Genomic DNA, 24,251 nt, shown 5'->3' with positions numbered 1-24,251 from the left:
CAATCAGCCTGAGTCCAAGAAAGTGGCAAGAAACTACAGCACACCACCAGATAGTTTTTGGTGTGTTTCTCTCTATGGAGTCCCAACAAATGCTACTCAACTACACAGTGTGAGATAGACCAATACATGTGTGTTGTTATTAAAGAAACCTTCATCACCTGTCCTTTCACATGCTTGCATTAACAGAACATCTAAGAATCTAGTAGTTTCTCAGTCCCAAAAAAGGCTCCAATGGATATGCTGGCAAAGTAAGTACAAGCAAGCAAAGAACAAACAAATCCTTCTTCCATTGTCCTTATATATACCTCCAGACAGAAAGATTAAAGGCGTTCCTCAAGATCTAATATATAGACATGGCATCCCTGCTCAAGAGCTGGTTCAAAACCCTGTGTCTTCTAGTCTCAAGATCCAGAACCAAAGCATGTTGTCTTTCTGAGATCTGGATCAGAGGTGTGCTCTACATTTCTGAATTGTAGTTCATGTCATATACAGTCAGACTGAACACCAAGATTAGCCATTGCACTCATACATAAAACAAGTCTCAACAGAAACAACAACAACAATAAAAAATGAAATAAGTCCTTGCATCCTATCAGACCATCATTAATTAATGTTGATCATCAGTATCCATACAAAGCTTACAAACTCATAGAAATTGAAGAGCTCTCTACATGTGCTGTCATTTGAATTTTTTATCTTAGCCATTCTGATAGGTGTAAGATCCAATCTCAGGATCATTTTGATCTGCATGTTCTTGATAATTATGGACATTGAACACTTATCTTTTTATTAATTTATTTATTCACTTGCTTTATGTCCCAATATCAGCCCCCTCACTCCTTTCTCACACAGATCCTCATCCCACTTCCCTACCCCTCTCCTCTGAGGTGAGGAAATCCTCCCTAGTTGTCCTCCTCCCCCTCCCAGGTTTATCAAGTCACTGGAGGACTAAGTGCAAGAAAACCAACAGAGTTGACTAACCTGGATCCTTGTGGCCTCCCAGAGACTGAACAATCAACTAAAGAATGGGCAGGATCTAGACACATTTATATCAGAAGAACAGTTTGATCTTCCTATGGGTTCCCCAAACAACTAAAGCAGGGCTGTCCCTGAATCTGTTGCTTGCCTGTGAATCCAATTCCCCTAAATGAACATTCTGTTTATTTCTGTACCACATTTTAAAATTGGGATATTTGATTTATTGGTGTCTAATTTCTCTTGTCCTGTGGGGTGTGTGTGTCTGTGTCTGTGTCTGTGTCTGTGTGTGTGCGTGTCCTTGTGTGTGGTATGATACCTGCCCAATCTCTAGCATGCCATTTTTTCCAAGTGACAGTTTCCTTTGCCTTACATAATCTTTTCAATTCCATGAGTTCTCATTTATCAATTGTGGACCTTAGAACCAGAGCCATTGGTATTCTGTTCAGGAAGTTGTCTTCTATACCACTGTGTTCAAGGCTATTCCCTACTTTCTCTTATGTTAGTTAGATTTAGTATACTAATTTCATGTTTAGGCCTTTGATTCATGCGGACTTGAGCTTTGTGCTGCGTGATAAATATGGATCTATTTGCATTCTTCTACGTGCAGACATTCATTTAGACCGGCATCATTAATCAGTCTTCAGAGGTGGACAAAGAGATGGAACTGGTAGGAGAGGGAGTAAAGTGGGGAACATGGATGGGGTTCAGGTGTTGGGAAAGGTGGCAGAAGAGAGTTGGGAGTGAAAATGGAAATTGGTGGGGTGCATCTCTGGTGACTAGCTAAAGGCCTAGGAATAAGGATACAATGAGTCTATGGGGATAACCCTAGCTGAGATACCTATCTCAGGGGGATATAAAGACTAAAATGGCCACCCCTTGTAGCCAGACAAAACTTCCAGAGGAGGGAGGAGAACATCAATCCACCCACAAGACCTTCAACCCAAAATATGTCTTGCCTCTCTTGTGCAGGGATAAAAATAGAACTGAGACTGGGGGAACATTCAACCAGTGACTGCCCCAACATGAGACACATCCCATAATTATACTTTGTGATACTTGAAGACAGCAACCTGGCATAACTGTTTCCTGAGAACCTTAATACAGCAGCAGATGGAGTCAGATGCAGGAACCCACAGTCAAATATCAGGAGCAGCTCAGGAGGTCTTGTTGAAAAATAAGGTATAGAAATGAGCAAGTCAAAGGGGTCAAGGACACCACAGAATGACCCTTAAAGTCAACTAATTTGGGACCATGTGATTTCATAAAGCCTGGGCCACCAAACATGGAACATTCAGGAGTTGGACCTAAACCACCCACACATTTGTAGCAAATGTGCAGTTTGGTCTTCATGTGGGTACCCTAACAAGTAGAGCAGGGGCTCTCTTGGTCTCTGTTCTTTGCCATTGGACCCCCTTCCCTCTACCTGGACTGTCTGGTTGTGTCTTAGTGGAAGAAGATGTGATTAATCCTACTGAGGCTAGATGTCTCAGCGTGTGGTGGTACCCAAGGGGCAGGTCTCCATTTCTGAGGAGAAGGGAAGGGGCCAATAGGGGAAATATTTGTAATATTTCCTGCAAGATATGTTCAAGTAAATGTGGTACAGACGTTGTGGTAGTGTCCAACCAATGGGCTGTCCAACTTAAGACCAACTACACAAGAGAGGGCTCACATTTGACAATGCCTAGATGTCCAGGAACCAGAAGATGGATAATCCAGAAACCCAAAATAGAACAAAATATGACTGACTTGTTTAAAAATGGCAATGAAATGATTCTTAATGATATTCTGCAGTACTCATAGACCATAGTTTAGCATAATCACTATCAGAGAGGTTTCATTCAGCAACTGATGGGAGCAGTTGTAGAAACCCACAACCAAACACTAAGTGGAGATTGGGAAGCCTTGTGGAAGAGGGGTAGGAAGGATTGTAGGAGCCAGAGGAATTGGGGACCCTGAAGAACCATACCCACCCAATCAACCAATCAAGGCTCACACACAGAAACTGAAGCAACAATCAGAAAACTGTATTGGTCTGAGCTTGGTCCTCTACATATATTTCACAGTGTGTAGCTTGGTGTTTTTGTGATATTCCTAACAGTGGTTTGGGGTGTGTTTCTGACTATTTTTAGATCTGTTTCCTCCCACTGGGTCACCTAGTCTTATTCTAATATGTTATATCATCTTTGGATGATATCCCTAGCAAGCCAGCTCTTTTCTGAAGGGAAATGGAGGGCCAGTGGATCTGGGAGTGAGGGGAGCTGACAGAGGGAGTAAAAAGTATAGAGGAAAACTGCAGTGGGGATGTGATATATATGAAAATAAGTAAATAAAAAAAGTTATCTCCAGGAATGTTGTACTTGTTATTGGAACCTCATGAACTCTGCAAGTGGATTCACCTCTCACCCTGCTTTGACACGTGTGAACTAAATCACGTTCTTGTAAACAGTAGAACTTCTGTGCCTAAAATGCTTAATATAGTTCTGGGTTTATTGTTCACTCTCCTCAATCTTTCTTACTACATAGTACACATTTTTCATCCCTGAGCTGAAGAAGCCTAGATTAATAAATACCTGCTAACTTTCATCCTCAAAGAATGAAAATACTACCCGTTATTGTGGAAGAACTGTTCATAAAGTGGCTGATATCTTCTACCATCCCCTAAACACAAACTCTAGCCAAATTAATTTGGGGTTGTCATGAGTCAGAGGAAGACAAAGCATTAAAACAGTACAGTGTCCTTGTTAAGTGCTGAAGAATGAGTCTTTTATTTGTTTTCAGAGTGGTATGATATCTTTTTGTTATCTTCAAGAAGTTCTCAATTGCTACAGAGAAGTGGCAAGTCTGTAGATGGCAGCAGCTGAGCAGTGTCCCACCCATAGGCTTTTCAGGAGACATCCTCACATACTAGTATTCATCCAAAAATGGCCAATTAGGGTGGCCCTTGAAACTGCAAGAACAAAGAATGTATACATAGTGCAGTGAGTCATTCTGTATCTACAAGGAGTGATTTCTATGATGCTGAATAACTGATTTTAGTGTGAAAGTATAAAAATTTTCCCCTAAGGCACACAATCTTCTTTTCTTACTTTCAAAAACATTGCTTTCTACTTGGAAGGAAAACAATAGATCAATGATTCAGACCATTATTACCCTCCTTTCCCTAGTACTCAACATATAGAAGATAAAGAATCAAATGTCCAAACATGTATCTATCAAAAAAATATAAAATAAAAAAGCAAAGAGAAGCTGGAGAGATATCTCAGTCTTTAAAAGAACTGACTGCTCTTCCAGAGGATCCAGTTGCTATTCACAATACCTACATGGTGGCTCACAACCATCTGTAACTGCAGTTCCAGAGAATGATATACTATGCCTTCTTCTGGCCTATATGGCACCTGGAATGCATGGGGTGCACAAATACATATAGGTAAAACCCATACAATTAAAAATATTCAAAATAATAAATTTTTTAAAAATAATTTTTAACTAAGAGATAGTCAATATTTTATGTTAAAAATCGTCAAAGAAAGCAAACATTGTTCTACACAAGAAATGAAGTACTAATTGAAAAATGGTAAGATGGCTCAGTTGGGTAAGGCTATACCTAAAAATTGATGACTTGAGTTTTAGTGTTGGGACCTATATATTAGGAGAGAAGCTTCAGTGGCAAGTAGTCATCTGATCTCCATGACATGCACCCACACAAATACATGTACACCTATATACAAATAAATAAATATAGCAAATTAAAGATATTTGGGAATATATAGTTACTGATATTTAATTTCTTTCGTTTTAAACTGCATTTATCTTTATGATGTTTTATTTTATCATTAAGTCCAAGAACTATAAAATGATCATTAAATAATTTGGCTCATTTCAGCTCAGAATGTGTGAATGAGTGGTTCTCTGACTCTTGTGCCTGCTCTTGAGGTTCTTTTCTTTCCATTGGGTTGCCTTGTCCCACCTCAGTGTGATGTTTGATCTTTATCTTATGATATTCTATTTTGGAAAGCAAGATAAAGATACCTAACTTTGCCTTATTATAATCTAATTTGAGATGATTGGTTGTTGTCTCTTAGAAACCTATTTTTTTCTAATGTGAGACATAAAGGGAGTGGATCTGGAGGTGAAGAGAGGTTGGGAAGAACTGGGAAGAGTATAGAGAGGGGAAATGGTAATCAGGATATATTGTATGATAAACAAATCTATCTTCAATTAGAAGAAAATATGCATAATGCTACTTTGCATTATGTTTATAATTTTTATATATTATCATATTTTTCGTTTTGAATTGATTTTCCCACTGCTTTCCCTCATTCATAATACATCTTATCTTGAATTCTATTGTTTTATATATAGAATGAAAAACACAGCTTCTTTGGGCTTTAAATTATCTACAGCAGTGGGAATGTTTCTATACAGTATTCCATTTAAAAAACTGCATGTGTGTGTGTCCTTGTATATGTGTGTGAAGGTTTATTTGTGATTGCAAATGTGTATATACAAGTCTGTACATGGATGTAGAGGACATAGAAACACTTAGGTGTAATCCTCAAGAATGCATTTGCCTCTCTTGAGGCTGGGTCTCTCACTGACCTTGTACTCTTTCACAGTTAGCATAGGATGGCTGACCTGCAAGCCTGGGGACCTCCATGTTTTCACCTTCAGAACACTTAAATGACAAGAGTACACTATTGCACCCAGGCTTTAATCACATTTTCAGGCAGGTGCTTTAGTGGACTGAGCCATCTTTCAACATAACCCTGGGTCTTCAATGTTTTCCCAATAATTTCTTAGGACTCTACACTTACCTCTTTAAATTTTATAAGAGCTACAACAGTGAATGTGCTATCAAACACATCAAGCCAGCAGGTCTCTGACCTGAATATTTAGTTCGTGAACAAAAAGCACATCAGGAAAGAAGTGAAGTTTTTCAAACTATTAAAACCATTGAATTTCCTGACTACAGTGAACAGTTTTATATGCAGATGATGACAGACTACAAGGTTGGGGGATCATACATTTAGGAAGATCAGGGTTTAAGCAAGTGCTGGAGAAAGGGACATGATGGCATGATATTGACATGGAAGTTCCTTGAAATGTCTACAGTGCATATCCACAAGACATACAGATTCAGACCATCACAGAGAATATGTAAATTCAGTGATGTGCGCTTATCTAGTTTGCTCCCCAAAACAATACAGACCTTCAGGAACAACAGATAAATGTAACACTTGGACTTCTTACCCTGCTTCTGTGAATAAGGCCAGAACTCAGAACAGACTAGAAAGAATTCTAGAAGTTTCTTTTTCTGATTCTGGGCTCTGATTACCTTCAACTGATTTACATTTATTGAGATAACTTTAAAAGCATTCCTCCTGAAAATCAATGGAGTAAACATGTTAATAAAGTCACTTACATGGCAGCAGGTATGTATCGCATATTTCTGTTCAGGCCATCAAGAACTTTCATATCCTCTGAACTCAGCTGGAATTCAAAAACCTATCACACAGATAGGAAACATTTTTGCAAATTTACATATATAGACTGCTGTGCAAATGATTCAGTCTTGAAACAGAGGGACCTCACAACAGAAATGAAAGAACCCATCCAAGTACAGAATAACCCCTGTGAGGTCAGATGAGGCAGAAAAACAATTCTAGCCACAGAATAACTAGTTGCAAAGATGTTTTAAATATGAGAGTCCAAACATGGGAAGGGGTTGCTTTCATTAACTCATACAAATATTAGTAGTGTAAAAAAAATCCTCTTAATAAAAAAAATTACTCACTACAGAATTTGTAGATACTTGACATAAAATTACATCTAAAGTGGTTAAATACCTAAGTGTTAAAATAAATGTTTGTACGAAAATTACAAAATAGTTATTGGTGTTCTCTTCAGAAAATTGTCTCTAGTACCAATGCATTTTTCAAGGATTTTTTTCCCACTTTCTCTTCTATTGGATTTAGTGTATCTGGTTTCATGTTGAGGTCCTTGATCCACTTGGTGATAAGTATGGATCTATTTGTACTCTTCTTAATGCAGACACACAGTTAGACCAGCACCATTTAGTGAAGATGACTTCCTTTTTTTATTGTAGGGGTTTGGCTTCTTTGTGAAAATTAAGTATCTGTAATTGTATGGGTTTATTTCTGGGTCTTCAAGTCTGTTCCATCAGTCTTCCTGCCTGTTTCTATACCAACACCATGCAGTTTTTATTACTATTGCTCTGTATTCCAGCTTGAGATCAGATATGGTGATATCTCCAGGAAATCTTCTATTGTTAGGATTGTTTGGGATATTCTGGGTGTTTTTTGTTTTGGTTTGGTTTGTTTGGTTTTTTTCCATTTGAAATTAAGAATTTCTCTGTCAAGGTCTGTGAAAATATTGTGTTGGAAATCTTGATGGGTATTGCATTGAATGTGTAGAATGATTTTGGAAGGATGACCGTTTTCACTATATTAATCCTGCCAATCCATGAGCATGGGAGATCTTTCTATCTTCTGCTATCTTCTTAATTTCTTTCTTCATGGGCTTTCTTCTTGTCATACAGGTCTTTGCCTTGCTTGGTTAGACTTACACCAAGATATTTTAAGTTATTTGTGGCTACTATGATGGGTGTTACTTCCCCATCTCATTTCTCAGTGCATTTATCATTTGTATAAAGGATGTCCACTGATTTCTTTGAGTTAATTTTTTATGTAACCAATTTGCTGGAGGGTTTTTTTTTTTGTTTTTTTTTGTTTTTTGTTTTTTGTTTTTGTTTTTGTTTTTGTTTTTTTTTTAAATCAGCTGTTGGAGTCCTCTGATAATTTTTGGAGTCAATTATGTATACTATCATATCATGTGCAAATAATGATAGCCTGACTTCTTCCTTTCCAATTTGTATCCCATTGATCTCCATTTGTTGTTTTATTGATCTAGCTAGAACTTTAAATACAATACTCAGTAAATAGGGAAAGAGTGGGCAACCTTGTCTTGTCTGATTTTACTGGGATTTATTCAAGTTTCTTTCCATTTAATTTTATGTTTGCTATTGGTCTGCTGTATTTTTGGCATTGCTTTTATTAAATTTAGGTATGTGCCTTGAACCCTTGGTCTCTCCAAGACTTTTAACATGGGGGGGGGGATTTTGTCAAAAAGATTTTTAGCATCTAATGAGAAAATCATGTGTGTGTTTTTGTTATTTTTCTTGTTTATATAGTGGATTATATTGATGGATTTTCTTTTTTAATTTTTATTAGATATTTTCTTTATTTACATTTACAATTTTATCCCCTTTCCTAGTTTTTCCTTGGAAAAATCCCATATCCCCCACCCTCCCCAACCCACCCACTCCAATTCCTGAAATTGGCATTCCTCAATACTGAAGGCATAGAGCCTTCACGGGCTGGATGAGCATAAATGGGCTGGATGGCCACCCCTGGCATATATGTAGAAGAGCTGACTTGTCCTATCTCAGCCAGAGAGGATGCATCAAATCCTGCAGAGACTTGATGCACCAGGGTTGGGAGTGAATTAGAGAGACACACCCTTTTCACAGGTGAAGAGGAGGGAGGATGGGGTGAGGGAGTCTGTCAAGGGGAGGAAGTGAGGGAACTTAGGGGATATAAATAATTATTTTTTAAATATAAAATATAAAAATAATTTGCAGCCTGAAAATTATCTACTCCAGGTGCTTCATTTCAGAAGAAAAAGTGTTATTTCATTCACTTAGGTTTACTAAGAACACTTTAAATGCAATGCTGAGACTAAAATCTGTCTTCATTCCAATTCTAATTATATATTGCAGCAAAACTGTGGTGCTGTCACAGAACAGGACGTAACCCTTCAGATGTATATAAAACACAAGTATGGGAAAGCAAGGTAGAAGGAAAGCACATATGCAAGGCTTCTGAGTTGCCAAAGAAGTACTTATGGTGAATTGGTATGTACAATTTGGAAGCTCACAATCTCACTCATTACCTGCATGTTCTCTTTGATCCGCTCCTCTTTGAGACTGGTGTTGAGGACCACAATCCCACGCTGTAACTGGTAGCGAAGGGCAATCAAGGCTGGAGTTCGATTATATTTTTTTGCCATGGAACCAAGAACTGGTTCATCCAAGAGAACAGGGGAATTCTGGTCTACCCTGGAATGAAATGTAGGTAGGTTAGATATCTCAGGCTATAGCATGTAAAGAAGTTTCAAATAACCACAAAGGTGGCCCTAGAGAAGGGATTTTTCTCAAGTGTGTACCTGAACATGTGTAACAACATTGTAAACTTGTCTTTTTTCTAAAATGCAAATTCTCTCTGTTTCCAACTCACCTGAGTGAGTTCAAGACTTTGAATTGTGTAGCGTGAACTTTTACACTCTATCTGACTTTGCTCTGGTAAGTGGTCACAGTAGCAGCCCCCTCCCGCTTCCCTTGAATCCATGGATAAAAGACACAAACACACAGTTGTTCAATTTCAAATTGCCTTTTTGGAACAATTGCTGAGCACTACTATCTTCAGCCTAGAAAAGCATGCCCATGTCAGTTTATTATCTCAGTCTCTCCCACCTGCTCTTAACTTCAGATGCTAAACTCCCCTAACTGCCCACTTGCAGGAGTGGCCTATGTGGCTTCTCTCTTTTTGAGATCTCACATGGTTGCCTGGTTCTCCTCTCTCCAAAACATGGTAAATGCCCTTTTCCTCCTTTCCATCTCTCCTTTTCCTCTCAGGACCTGGAAGTCCTGACTGTACCTTCCTCCCAGCAATGGGCACATGGCTTTCTTTAATTGCAGATCAACAGCCAATTGGCAAACATGACCTTAACATCAGAACCACCCCCTACAGAATTGCAAGACTAAAGGTATGCTAACAACAATTATTAATTTGTAATTAATTTTAATGAACCCATTACCATCCTCCATATCGTTGTGTTCCTAGAACACCATAGGCAACCAATACAATATCTTTTGATTTGCAGAAATCCAGAAGTTTCATTTGGTTGAGATAAGGATGGCATTCTACCTGCAGATGAACAAAGAAAGATATTATATTACATGAAAGCACACATTGATATAAAGAACATGTTAAATATTATAAACTACATTAGGAAAGCCTATACAACAAAGTGTGAGCTCAATATAACATCACCAAAAGTTAAGTATAGAGCTTCCTACCCATTCTGATGGAAGAAACATTAATTAATAGGACAAGATCATTAACAAAGAAATGAAAATAGAAGTTCTTGAGAAGTGGAAAGAGATTAGGGCTGGCTTGAGAATGAAAGAATAAAAGATAGGGGGAGGGGTTTTGACTATGGAACATATTTAAACTTTAAAAAGAACAAGTACAATTTTTAAGTGTTTAAAAGAAAATATTGGAAGTTTGTCTTAGTTGGATTTTCCTTCTTGAACAGACACCATGACCAAGGCAACTCTTATAAGGATGACATTTCATTGGGGCTGGCTTACAGGTTCAGAGGTTCAGTCCATTATCATGAAGGTGGGAACATGGCAGCATCCAGGCAGGCTTAGTGCAGGAGCTGAGAGTTCTACTTACAATGTCATCTGCAGGATGCTAGCAGAATACTGGTTTCAAGGCAGCTAGGATGATGGATTTTAAAGCCCACACCTCCAGTGACACATCTACTCCAACAAGGGCACACCTTCTAATAGTGCCACTCCCTGGGACAAGCATGTAGAAACTATAACATTCTCCTCCCTGGACCCCATAGTTTTGTTCAAACACATGAGTTTATGGGAGTCATACCTAAACATAGTATACTGCAAAGTACATTTAGTATGCATAGTATACTTCCAAAGTCCCTATAGTCTATAGCAGTCTCAACAATGTTAAAAGTCCAAAGTTCAAAGTTTCTTTTGAGATTCATCCAATCACTTAACTATAATCCACAAAGCAAGCCAAGAAATCACAACTCCACACTCTGAATCTCCATGTCTGATTTCGAACCCATCTTCAGATCTCCAACTCCTTTTTCATCTCTGTTAAAGTCAAAAATATCTCCTGGGTTGGTTCTACTCCCTATTAGCAGCTTTCCTTGGCAGACAGTTCATGGCTCCAGCATCTCAAACATGTTCGGGTCTCCAAGGCAACTTCAATATTACACATTCTTATTTCACTGTCTGGTATTCACACAGATTATCTGGGCTCCTTCAACAGGCTGGTGTCACTTCTCCAACTCTGCCTTCTGTAGCACTCTAAACTCAGGTTAGTTCACTGCACTGCTGCTGCTGTTCATGATGATCATCCATGGTGCTGACATCTACAATACACTGGGGTCTTCTGCTGTGACTAGGCTTCACCAATAGCCTATCATAGACCCTCTTCATGGTGGCAACCCTCAAACTCTTTGCATGACCCCTTCAGTCCTAGACCATCAACTACAACTGAGACTGCACCTTCACCACTGACCTTCCATAGCCTCTGACAATGTCAAGCCTCAGCTGCTCTTCATGACCCCCTTAAGCCTTCACAAGTACCACTTGGGTGAGTCTTACACATTGCCAAGTACACCTGCAGCAGGAAGTACAATCTTGGCTACCTCTGGAACACAGCTTCTTTGTACTATCAGAAACACCTCCCATAAAATTTCACCTCAGTGATGCCAGTCTCTTCTTAATCACCACTAATTGTTTAAGCTCCAGCTAACAAGCATCAATTGTCCCAGTAATCCTTTCTGTTCTGGACTTTACAGCCAGAGCCACATGGCCAAAGCTGCCAAGTTCTGCTGCTTGCTGGGGCTGGAACAAGCCCCAGAAGAATACTTATGATATCAACCTTAGGCCTCCACATATACATCAACACAAATTGCATGTACACTATAAGCACATATGTAAGAGAAAAACCATATAGAATGGAATGTAATAAACTCTGTATATTTCCATAATGCTAATACAACTGTAAAAGAATATGTATCCTCATTACTAGGAGAAGTTTTACTATATAACCTCCTTTCTCATATCTGACTTTTACTTGTCTAATGAATGCTGTTGTTAATACCTGAAAGAATGGAGCCAGAGATACAAAGAAACTATTTCACAACTCATTTGATTCCATCAACTAGGAGAGTGTATTGAACCATGCTCAGAAACAGAGTCCGTTGAAGTCTTGTTCAAAGTTTCTGAGTTTAATTTTACATACCCAAAATAATACCACAACAAAAAATAAACATCTGCCCTCTAACCTGGATGAGAATTGTAGTCTGCTTTACTTAATTTTTAGTATTGCTTAAGTTGTGGTCCATAAACAAGAAAGCATATGAGCCCAATGAAACCCATCATCTGTTCTTGACACAGTATCCTTGATTCCTGGTAATCTCACACTTTCTCAATCTTTTCTAGGTATTGTTGCTTACACTTTTGTCCCCCTGTTAATCATTGTCCTTTCTTAATACATTGAATACAAGTTCACTTTCCCATTTAGAGTGTGATTATTGACCACAGTCTACTTTGATCATCCTTACTTTTCTAAAGTCTATCAAGAAAAGGAACCACTAGGCAGGCGTGGTGGTTCACGCCTTTAATCCCAGTACTCAGGAGGCAGAGGCAGGAGGATTTCTGAGTTCGAGGCCAGCCTGCTCTACAGAGTGAATTCCAGGACAACCAGAGCTATACAGAGAAGAGACCCTGTCTCAAGAGAAAATAAAACAACAAAAAAAAATAATAAATAAATAAATAAATAAATAGGATCTATTCGCTTGTTCTGTTCCACAAAGCTAATATGAATGCTAGCAGAATATCTATCAACCAATGGCAAGAAAGGACACAGAAATGAGCAATGAGCAAGAAGAGGCTGAGGATCCTCACCTGGTTGCATACCGGCTTGTACTTGAGCCCAGGCTTATTCAGAATCATCTCCAACTGTCTATAGTTAAAGTTAGACACCCCAATGGACTTGGTTAGTCCTGCATCCTTACACTTCTCCATGGCCTGGGGAAGAAAATATACACACAAAATACTTTCTAGAGTTGTTTACTACTTAGATTTCTACTACATAAAGCCATGAATATTTCCTCAGCCCTTGGAAATAGCTTCAGTTTTTATGACAGAAGGTATACTCTACTCTCATAAATGAAATTGTGGACTGACTTTATCCTCTGTGTGCACTACTCCTGTGATCCGGGATTCTAGCACTTACCTCCCAGGTGGCACAGAGGTCCACTCTGTCAAATATTAATTTTCCATGTTCATCTACTGGAAAATTTTCTTCTCCTGGCTGGAATAGAAACAAATGTTAAAGTAACATCTCAACAAATGCCCTTTCCAACCAGTAGCAATACTTCTAGGTAAAGGAAGAACTGAGAACTAAATCTCCATAAGATTGATGGGTCATATTTAATGTAATAATATTTGTCATGTATTTTGAATGTTGAGTTATATGAAACACCCTTCAGTGGTAGGATTCTATTTTCTTATATATATTACATGTTTCTATAAATATTGTATCTCTGTGTCATGATGAAATGTGTTTGTTGGCTTTTACGATTATTTATAGTTGACCGCTTGGTTGATAAACAGTCTGAGGTCTCTTTCCTGAGAAGATTATCTAACTTGCTTTCAGCATTCCTTAGTTGTCTATAGATATTTTTTGAGGTTTTTTTTTTTTTGTATGCTTGTTATTTGTCTAATATTTGGCCTCATGAGACCTTCCCCTTCCACATTAACATGTCTACTGGTCCTTGTTCAGCTTGACTCTGGTCAGCACATTGGTGAAATTTTGTGGGTATAGCTTCTCTGATATCTCTAGAAGATGTAATCTCACAACAAACTTTCTACTCTCCTGGACCATAAAATCATTCTTTCCCCTCCTTTGTTAAGATCTGAGCCTCAGCAGGATGTGCAGTTTAGATTCATAGAAGCTATAGCTGCCATATCATAGACACTATAATTCCAAACTATACTCTATATGAAATATTTCTGGAATTTCAGGCAACATACTTTCAGGGCCATTGGGTAATGAATGAGATACAGGTCCACATAGTCGAACTGAAGTTTTTGCAGTGACCGTTCCAAGGAAGCTCTCACAAGTTCTGGGTGAAGGCTAGTACACCAAACCTGCAATTGAAGATGGAATTCAAATTGAATTAATAAATTCTAATAATTAATCATTTGCTTCAGCTAATACAAAGATATTTTTCCTACTGATTTGAAATTGATGTGCACAGGGGAATATTCTACTTCTACCCAAATGGCCTTTTACCTGATCTAACCATTCAAATACCTCTTTATTATGAACTCATCTTTGAAAAATTACTAAATATACAACATTTTAATCAAGTAATAATAATGTTTTTCATCAATACTATATTTCCCTGGATTGAAAATGTGAAATATGTGTCTTGTCTAATGTTCTTACCCAGACAACTCAATATGGAAGAGTTAGTTGCGTGAGTATCTACATATGTGTGATGTTTTGCTTATGCAGTATGCACCTGTGTATGTCAAATGTCAATAGTGGATTCTTATCTCTGTTACTCTGCCTTGTATAATATTTAATTCATGTAACTATGGGAAAATATTTTCAATGTTTTGTTTTGTATTTAATATAAATAGGTTATTGTTATTGTTTTATATAATATAAATAGGATTAGTTATATCTTACTTAAAATTGGAAGTCTTATCCTATTTTCTCTTACTAATAAAAGTATCTAAACAGTTCAGAGTATTGAAAACTACTAAAATGTTATCCAGGAGATAAGTAAGACTTCTCTTTCCCATAGTCCGGTTTACATCATATTGCTATGAAATAAGGTGCAGAAATGAGAGGCATAAAATTCATGAATCTAATGACATTGATAATGAGAAAGCCACTCTCTGTGACTTAAGATTATATTCAATACACAAATGCATGTGAATTAAAGATAGATAAGAAAATACAATTCACTAACAATCACTGATCCAATCATATAAATATCTCTTCAAATATTATTGTTCATTCACGGATAAATTATGTAAGCAGTACCTTTGAGGTGTAAAATATATCTTCTCTCCTTACAGTGCCATCAGCAATCTTGCTTCTGATGGCCTCTCCTACATGATCTTCAGTATTATAGACAGAAGCAGAATCAAAGTGATGGAAACCAGCATCTATAGCTATTTTGGTGAGCTCCTTAGCTTTACTCTTGGGACACTAAAAAGAAACAAAAAAGTATCATTTATAGATGGATAGTCATTATTCAGAACATTTTGAGGCACAAAATATGACCTTCTCTGCTATCAGATTTATCCTATGTCTTTTATAGTAATAATTCCAGCTAAGATTAAGATCTCTGTCTATGGGGTAACAAGAGTGAGTCAATCTGAGAGCTTCTTTTGTGTTTGGCAATTATAGGTTAGCCATTGTTATAAGAGATGACTACTAGCACCTAAGATCCAGTACTCACTACAGGAAATCATAAGAATATTAAACAAAAATTTACACAAGAAAATATATTCCATTTGACATAAAAAATTAAATGCTGTATTAAAGGAATGACTTCATAATCCAAAACCCTGAACTAAAGTTCAAAATTCCAGGAAGACAACTATTTTATGATTTCAGAAGAAAAACCAGCATCCCTGCTTCTACATAAATGTTATTTGCAACAGAGCTCAATCATGTCTAAATGTCTTCACTAAGTTCCTGGGTTTTGCTAGGCCATTGTCACAATTTTATTTCTAATTTTTCTTTTGCATCAAGAATGGTTAATGAAGTTGGCTCTTCAACCAAAATCTATTACAACAGCATTGGAAAGGCTGAGGAAAATTAAAGGTTAAAGACCAATATGTTTGTGAGTGGTAACTCTGAAACATTAACATCCAGAAAAAGAAGACAGGGCATCACTTGCTTAGCCCATACTGTTCAATTAAAATGAGATAGTTAGTCAAACACAAAGCAGAGCACCATATTAAAGGGCTCACACACCTTATCAAAGAAACTTTATTGCAATAATAGCTTTCCCAGTTGACTTTAAAAGAGCACCTGAAAGTGAGTGACTTTACAAATCACACAGAGTTACACTCATTCTGATTCTATTTCTTCTGGACCCTCAAACCCAGCAACCCTGGTCTTACCTCTAGAGGAAGAGCAGTACCAAAACCCAGCACTGGAATGAAGTTACCATCATTCAATATGACACAATGACATTTGGAGTTCATTATGTGTCCCTCTTCAAAATAAGCTGGCTCAGCTTGATGTTTGCCTTCACAGATCACTTTAGTAATGAGAACTCCTCTTCTGCTTTCCTGGCTATTATATAATCTGTGTCACGTGTGGGAGTTAATGTGTGTTTACACAAGTTAGAAAGAAGTGAGATCCAGTTAGCTTAAGTTAGCTTTAGTTAGAAAAAAAATACTTGTTTTCCTTTTATTGAAAATGGACTTTTTAAATACAATGTATGGTGATTATTCTTTTCCCTCCCTTCAGTCCTTCCTACTTCCTCTCCCACTCAGATCCATCCCCTGTCTCTCTTCCATTAGAAAACAAACAGGCTTCGAAAGGAATATTATATATATATGTATATGTATATATATACATATATATATATGTATATAAAATATACACCTATATGTATAATTGTATAGTATATTATTATGTTATATATAATTATGTATAATATAATATAATATATATTATATAATACAATTTGATAACATGAATAAACAAAAACTAACACATTAGAATAGGGTAAGATGAATAGAAAGAAAAGAACTGAACAAAAGGCACAATAAATATAGATTCAGACTCACTCATTTGCACACTCAGAAACATTCACACATACATGCATACATGTATCAAAAGTTATATATGACATATACTCTGTATATGATAATTTAAAATAAGGCACAAATGACCTCTACCCCTAAGCAGAAGGCAGCTTAGCAGTGGGCACAAAAGCCTCTGGCAGGAGCCACTGCAAGAAGAAAACAGGTGATGGAGAGATAAGAATGATGAAGAAGAGATAGAGGAGTGATTCATTCATGTCCTGTGAAGAGAGGTAGAACTGGTGATGTGACAGCAGTGACAGGTGAGAAAGAGGCCTGAAGTCACTGGTGGATCAAGTCATTGCCCAGTGAGGGTAGACCAGATGGTATGCACCAGCAGCCCAGTGCTTAAGCAGATACAAACTCAGCTGGCAATCAAGCAGCTTGGCCAGGGGTTCACTCTACATCTTGACAATGATGGAGATCTGACATGAGGAAGGGTTCACTTTGTAGGTTGGATTTCCTTGAAGGACCATTGCTGTGTTCTGTGATGCTGCTGAGGGCCATTAGTTGGTTAGTGGCAGTGATGTGGCTCCAGTCTGGGTTGATGTCTTAGGAGCATGTTGTCCTGTAACAACATGCAGATGTCCATAATCTTTGATGTGGCTTTAGTCCGTGTTGATGTCCATGCGCTGTACTGCCCCTGGAGACCATATTGATGTGAATGGCCTATGCTGCCACCTGAGACAGTAGTGATGACCAAGTCTGGGCTGCTGCTAAGGGCCATGTCTGGGTCCAAGGTCCTCCTACAACTGGGGTTTGAGTTGTACATTGATGTAGCTGCTTGCAGCTACATGAGCAGGGTTCCCAAAGGAAGGCTGGGACTGTATGGGAGAAACTGTGAGAGAAATAAGGAGCCAGGACAAAAGTTATCTGATCAAGGCAAATGTTTACATAAGAGTCTGAGTTTATATAGGGGGTGATTTAAAGACTCACAACGTGAGGACTCTCCCACGTTCTGACTCAGGAGAGGCGACACCCCAAATCACCCACAAGAAACGGTCTTGCTGCAAACTGCAAGAGGATTTTTATTTAAGAGCGCTCTCAGGCCTATGGTCATATACCATGCAGGGGTAGAGGACCATGGTGCCCCGAGTAGCTGGGTAAGGGGGTATTTAAAGGGAGAAACCACAACTCAAGGAAGTGGGGAGGGCGTTGTTGGAAAATACCAAAAATACCAGTTAAGAGTCACAAGGAAGTACAAAGTCACAAGAGTCGCAAGGAATACCTGGTAATTGTACAGGTTATCTCTCAAGACAGTTTCTAAGAGTCCCTAACAATAGCACATTTGCATAGCAGTTTCCAGCAATGGTCAGGGTGACTTTCAATGGTCAGGGTGACTTTCTTTGAATGAACACTCTTTGAACCCAGGAAGCGGGTGGGTAGAGGAATGTGGCTATCTGTTTTGTGATTAGCATACCTTGGAGAAATGAGTCAGAGAGGTCACATTCCCAAGCCTGGGCCTAAAGGCCTAGAATTTTGTTTTTACTTTGTTATACTTTCATTCCCCCCTTCTACTTGTTAGTAGTTCTAATCTTAGAACTAGACACTATCTTTTCCCTGACATACTTGATCCTTTAGGGCATGGTAATGTTGTCTCAAAACTAAAAGCTGCACTGCATTAATTCTTGTTCTAATAAAGGTGACATGCCTATTTAACACACATGGACCTATAATTAAAAGCAGAAGCAAAATCAAAAGGGGTCCCATAAAGGTAGAAAGTAGGGTGTTCAAGAGTACAAGATAAGGGTCTTTCCACTGAGTCTCAAGGTTTTCTGCATGGAGATGTCTAATGTAGAACGAATCTCTAACTTGGAACTGATGTGGGGCTTGCAGGTCTTCTTCTCTTGAGTAGGCCTTCTGAAGCTGCTAGCTGTCTCACCCACTCGAGCACCTTGAGCCTAGAGAACAAAGGCTGGGAAGGCAGCATGTCAGCACTATGTACAGAGGCTATTTTTACCAGTGGAGGGGGCCCCCTGTAGAGTAATTTATAGGGGGGTCAGTCTAAACTGTCCAGGGGTATCTCTAACCCTGAAGAGCACAAAGGGTAGGAGAGCTATTCAATCATTAGCGCCAGTCTCCGCTGTCAATTTGGTAAGGGTTTCTTAATGGTTCTATTCATTCTCTCTACCTGTCCTGAGCTTTGGGGCCTGCATGCATAATGTAACTTCTAATCATTCCCCAATATCTTGGCCAGTCCCTGATTTACCTGGGCAACAAAGACAGGTCCGTTATTGGACCCAACTACCTTGGGAAGATTTCTTTTAGAAATTCTACCTCGTCATAGCACAGGCCTTGCAGCTTTTGACTATTTCTTCTGCCAAGTCAGAAAGTCCTGTAACATAGTAGTCAAAGGACGTAACCACACCTTTTAATTTCTTGGCCCCCAGGTGGGTCAAATACTGTCCATAACTTGATAGTGCTCAGGGGTGTATCTAAAGCTGGTCTCTCTGATGTCATAATAATCTTTAGGCTCCTTGACTGCCAGGATCATTGCTCCTTGGGCCACCTGTTTGGCGGTTAGATCTGCCATCTGATTTTCTTTAGCCACAGCATCTTAGGTCTTTCTCTGCAGATGTCAACAGCCCTCTTTGTACAGTGGCAAAAGCATACCTGCTCTCAGTGTAGACTTTTCTTTTGCCATTCATAGAGCTTGTCTCAAAGTCACAAGTTCAGCTTTCTGGGCCGACATCCCTTCAGGGAGGCTGCTGGCCTAGATCACTTGCTTTCTGTTCACCACCGTACTGCTGTCCCTGCCTTCTGCTTACCTTTAACTGCGAGGCTACTGCCATCAGTGTACCAGCTCGAAATCTCTCAGGTTAAGGCTGATCTGATCCTTCAGATCATTTCAAGTACCAGTTTCTTCTGCCAGAATGTCAGCACAGTGATGAGTAAGTGCAGTCTCACGCAGTGGTGTAGTGAGATTGAGGACAGCAGGTGGAATGAAGCGAAGGTCACTTGTTCAGTCAACAAAAAGTTCTGATGTGTCACAGGAGCATTGGTAGTCATCCAGTCAGGGGGCTTTTGGATAATGCTTTCAAGAGTGTGGGGTGCCACTACAGCTATTTGCTGTCCCAGAGTGAGCTTATCAGCATCCTTGACAAGCAGTGTTATGGCAGCAATAGCTTTCAGGCAAGAAAACCACCTGCTGGCAACAGGGTGTAACTTCTTGGATAGGTAAGCCTTTTTCAAGGTCTCAAAGTCTGAGTAAGGACTCCTCTGGCGACCCCTGCTCTCTCTTCTACATTTAAAGGCTTTCTGGTGACATGGGGTCCACAAAACATCTCCCCTTCCTTGGTTAGGGGGTACAACAGGGCAGCTAAGGTTGCCAACCCAGGTATCTAGAGTCTGTAGAAGCCAGCGGTACCCAAGAATTCTCTTACTTGCCTTGGTGTAGTTGGGGTGGGGATCTGAATTATAGTCTTTTTCCTGGCTTTCTTTAGCCACTGCTTCCTGTCTCGAAGGGTGTATCCCAAATAAGTAACTTTAATCTGACACAGCTGAGCCTTTTTAACTGAGGCTCAGTCTTCTGATGTCTAGATTTCCTGTCTAGATCTTGTATTTTTCTTTTTCTCCTATCACTGTGGCCAAGATTCTAGTCAAATTTCTCTCTTGTCTACGATCCCTCCTGTTTTCTCTTTCTTCTGCCTCCTGCCTCTCTCTCTCTCATACACACACTTTCTCTGCCTCTTTCACTAGATCGCATAACTGTCTCCCTCTTGTAATACACCTTCTAATCTCTGAAGTTTCTTTCTGATATCGGGGGCCAACTGCCTTATGAAGGCCAGGCCACTGAGGCCTTCTGGGCTTCTGAGGTAAGATCAAAGGGAGTGAACCGCCTGAAGGCTTCCATAAGCCTTTCAAGGAACATTAAGGGAGGTTCAATCGGCCCCTGCATTACCTCTTACCTTAGCCAAATTAGTGTGCCCGTCTTGAGGCACCTTGGAGACCAGAGCCTGGCGATAGATTTTCAAGCTCTCCCTACCTTCAGCCATGCTGCAGTCCCAACTGGGGTGAGTCAAAGGGAATCCCATGTTGATCTCATTTTGTTAGCTGTGTAGACCACCTGTTGGCTTCAGGGCTATTTTTCTAGCCTCTAACAGAATTCTCTCTCACTCTTTGTTTGTTAAGAGCATCTGCAACAGCTGTTGACAATCATCCCAAGTAGGCTGATGAGAGAACATAAGGAACTCCACCAACCCTGTGAGGCACTGGGGATCCTGAGAAAGGGGGTGGTTAGTTTTCCAGTTATAAAGATCAGCAGAGGAAAATGACCAGTACTGAAGGGTTTGAAGTTTGGGCGGGTCCAGAGTCCGCCCAGACTCTGTGCTCTGTGGCTCCATGTACCCACAGCTGTCCACCTCTCGACAGCTGGCGGGGTTTGGGGTTCCCTCTGCGGCTGGGGTTGAGGCTGTGGATAAGGGGAAGGTAGTGGACTAGGCCACTCAGGAGGCTTTATAGATTTTAGAGGAGCTGATTTAGCTGGTGGCTGCGATTTGGGAGAAGCCTTCAATTTCTCTTGTAACATGAGAGTACAACCACAATTTTGAGAAGCAAACCCAATTTTAACAGTGTAAACAACCTTTTTTTTTTTAAATGAACTCCAAAAACAGTACTTGCTACAAAGTTTGGTTGCCTGTTCCTGCACACAAACACAAGAAGGTGTAGCCGCCAATATCTCAAAAAAACACTACCCTAAATCTTATCTGCTATAAATCGGGTTTCTAGGATAAGAATTACATAGAAAATTACCCAATTTAGGCGTATCTTTAAAGACCTGTTTCCATGGGTTGTCTCATGCTGCATGTTGTAGTTCTAAATTACTCTAACCCAGAGTTACCAGTTTTAAGCCAACTTTTTGTTACTAATGTTCCAAATTTTTAATCATAACCAATAACTTATGAGCCACTAATCTATAACCAAGACATATAAAACATATTTATACTTTTGAAACTATTTAGAAACAAAAATGAATTGGTTGTATACATTTTCCCATTTAAACCAAACAAAATTGTTAATTTTTCTAGCAGTAATTTCAAGAGAGGAGCAACTTGTCACCTGATGAATCCAATAATCCCAAGCACAGAGATTTTTGTAGGAAAAACAGCCATCTGTTCCCTTACCAGAGAATTTGAGAAGCTGGTGGTCCCTATAAGAGCAGTGTTTATAATCAGTTCCTCGCAGGGCTTCTCCAGCCACAGGTGCAGGGCTCCAAAGACCAATTGATACTGTTTATTTTATTTATTTTATTTTATTTTTTTTTTTTTTACCAAATTATCCCCAGATTGTCGGAGAGTACTGCTTTTCTCAAAACCCATTCTCTCACGTCTCAGGTGTAAACTATCTCTAGTCAGGGTATAAAGCACCTATGAGAATTACCTTTGCTTCTCTAGATTTTCACATAGCTCTAAACACATACACAAAAACACACATAACAGAAACCAATAGATCCAGACACACTCGACCCTTTCTTGTCCTCCACAAGCAGGCAAAAGAATTAGACGATTTTGGAGGGGGAAGCTTCCGCTTCAACAGAACTCGGTTCCTCTGACCGATCTCCGGAGACGGCCAGGTGTCCCTGGCTTTCCTTACTTCCCAGGGCGTCCCCCAGGGTGGCAGCCTGTGGTCCTCCTAGCATGTCTGCCAATTACAGTCCTTCAGTCCTTACGGCCCAAAAGGACAACTGCAAATATAGACCGTGCACATTTCAGAAAACCCCGTCACCCCATCGTCTACCAACAATGTCGTCCACTTCTACCTAGATGGCCAAAACCAGAGAAACCAAACTCAGGCGGATCCAAACTCAGGCTGATCGGTATAAACTCAGATGGATCCAAACTCAGACTGCGCCTTGCTTCAGAAACATAGGACAAGACACAAACAACCCAACACAACAAGCACATGTTCCAATGTTCGTTTCAGAAAACAGACACTCAAAACAGAGACACTGGCCGGCACGCACACAAGAGGGGATCCCCATACCTCCAATTCGATTCTCCGGTGTGAGGGGTGGTCACATTTCCCGGCCAACACACCAAATGAAAGACTCACAACTTGAGGACTCCCCCACGTTCTGACTCAGGAGAGGCGACACCCCAAATCACCCACAAGAAATGGTCTTGCTGCAAACTGCAAGAGGATTTTTTTTTTATTTAAGAGTGCTCTCGGGCCCACGGTCATACACCACAAAGGGGTGGAGGACCGTGGGGCCCCAAGTAGCTGGATAAGGGGGTATTTAAAGGGAGAAACCACAATTCAAGGAAGTGGGGAGGGCGTTGTTGGAAAATACCAAAGATACCAGTTGAGAGTCACAAGGAAGTGCAAAGTCACAAGAGTCGCAAGGAATACCTGGTAATTGTACAGGTTATCTCTCAAGACAGTTTCTAAGAGCCCCTAACAATAACACATTTGCATAGCGGGTTCTGGCAATGGTCAGGGTGACCTTCTATGGTCAGGGTGACTTTCTTTGAATGAACACTCTTTGAACCCAGGAAGCGGGTTGGTGGAGGAATGTGGTTATCTGCTTTATGATTAGCATACCTTGGAGAAATGAGTCACAGAGGTCACATTCCCAAGCCTGGGCCTAAAGGCCTAGAATTTTGTTTTTACTTTGTTATACTTTCAGGATACCATCCCCCACCATGCCAGGATCTTGTTTTGTCAGGATAGTGTCAGGAGAACAGGTTTAGCCTCTCAGCAGTTAGTGGTGTCTTGGAGGAAAGTTGCAAATGTGGCAGGACAATAGACCTTATCTAGGTCAGATGACTCCACCCTAGGTGGGCTAGCTGACAGTGACAGAACAGGTCTGAGCCAGCCTGCTCAAGGCTGGGGGAGACTACAATTCCTCCCTTATTATTTATTAAAAATTAGCTGAACTGGGGCATAAAATGTACTTATGTTCTATGGTCCTGCCTGGGAACTATGGTAGCTGGTGGCCTAGCCTGTCTTAGGACTGTGTATAATTGAAGTCATTCTTATCCACCCTGGAGAACATGTGCCGCTTGTTGTTTGTTTGTTTGTTTCACAAACACGGCATTTTAGTGTTTATTATGAACAAACACAGCCTATTGGCAGATGCCTCTGTTTTAGATTAAAATAAGCCATATAGACCCAGTGGCCCGTCATTGGCTGTGTCCCTCATTACACACCTTTTCCCCAATCAGACCAAAGCCACAATATGCACTCAATGCATCTCTTCATATCAATGAATTACTGCCATTTGGGCTTTCGGAAGGTGAGCCTACATGGAGGTAACTGTCCTGCTTGAAATACAAGTTAAAAGCAACAGGATTAAGCTTGTCTGTGGGGAAGTTCAGGTACTCTATTCAGTTACAAATTGATCAAGCCCAAGCTCTGTTCTCCAGGTGTGGGGAGGTGGCTTTCAGATTTAACAGAAAAGCTGTTACTTCTCATGTTAATAGGCTATGCTCCAAGTTAACGCTGATGGCTAGTAAAGATTTTTAGCTATCTTTATAATAGGGTCTCTAATATTGGATTTATTTCTAGACTGGTCCATGGTTGAGTCAGAATA

The 24,251-nt window shown here is 39.7% G+C and overlaps 1 protein-coding gene across 1 annotated transcript; it reads right to left on the bottom strand.

Moving 5' to 3' along the window:
- Nucleotides 1-3,719: 3,719 nt before the first annotated feature.
- Nucleotides 3,720-16,188, bottom strand: Akr1c21 (aldo-keto reductase family 1, member C21). Its single transcript, NM_029901.2, has 9 exons — nt 16,031-16,188; nt 14,940-15,107; nt 13,916-14,032; nt 13,116-13,193; nt 12,785-12,907; nt 9,874-9,983; nt 8,950-9,115; nt 6,401-6,483; nt 3,720-3,925 (listed from the first exon to the last, which is right to left on the bottom strand). The coding sequence occupies exons 1-9, from the start codon at nt 16,112-16,114 to the stop codon at nt 3,883-3,885; spliced, it is 972 nt and encodes a 323-aa protein (NP_084177.2). The 5' UTR covers nt 16,115-16,188; the 3' UTR covers nt 3,720-3,882.
- Nucleotides 16,189-24,251: the final 8,063 nt, after the last annotated feature.

This window comes from Mus musculus, chromosome 13 (genome assembly GCF_000001635.26).
Source record: "Mus musculus strain C57BL/6J chromosome 13, GRCm38.p6 C57BL/6J".
In the NCBI taxonomy this organism is placed as follows: domain Eukaryota; kingdom Metazoa; phylum Chordata; class Mammalia; order Rodentia; family Muridae; genus Mus; species Mus musculus.
The sequence above is the reverse complement of the archived record's forward strand: the minus strand, read 5'-3'. Positions and strand labels throughout refer to the sequence as shown.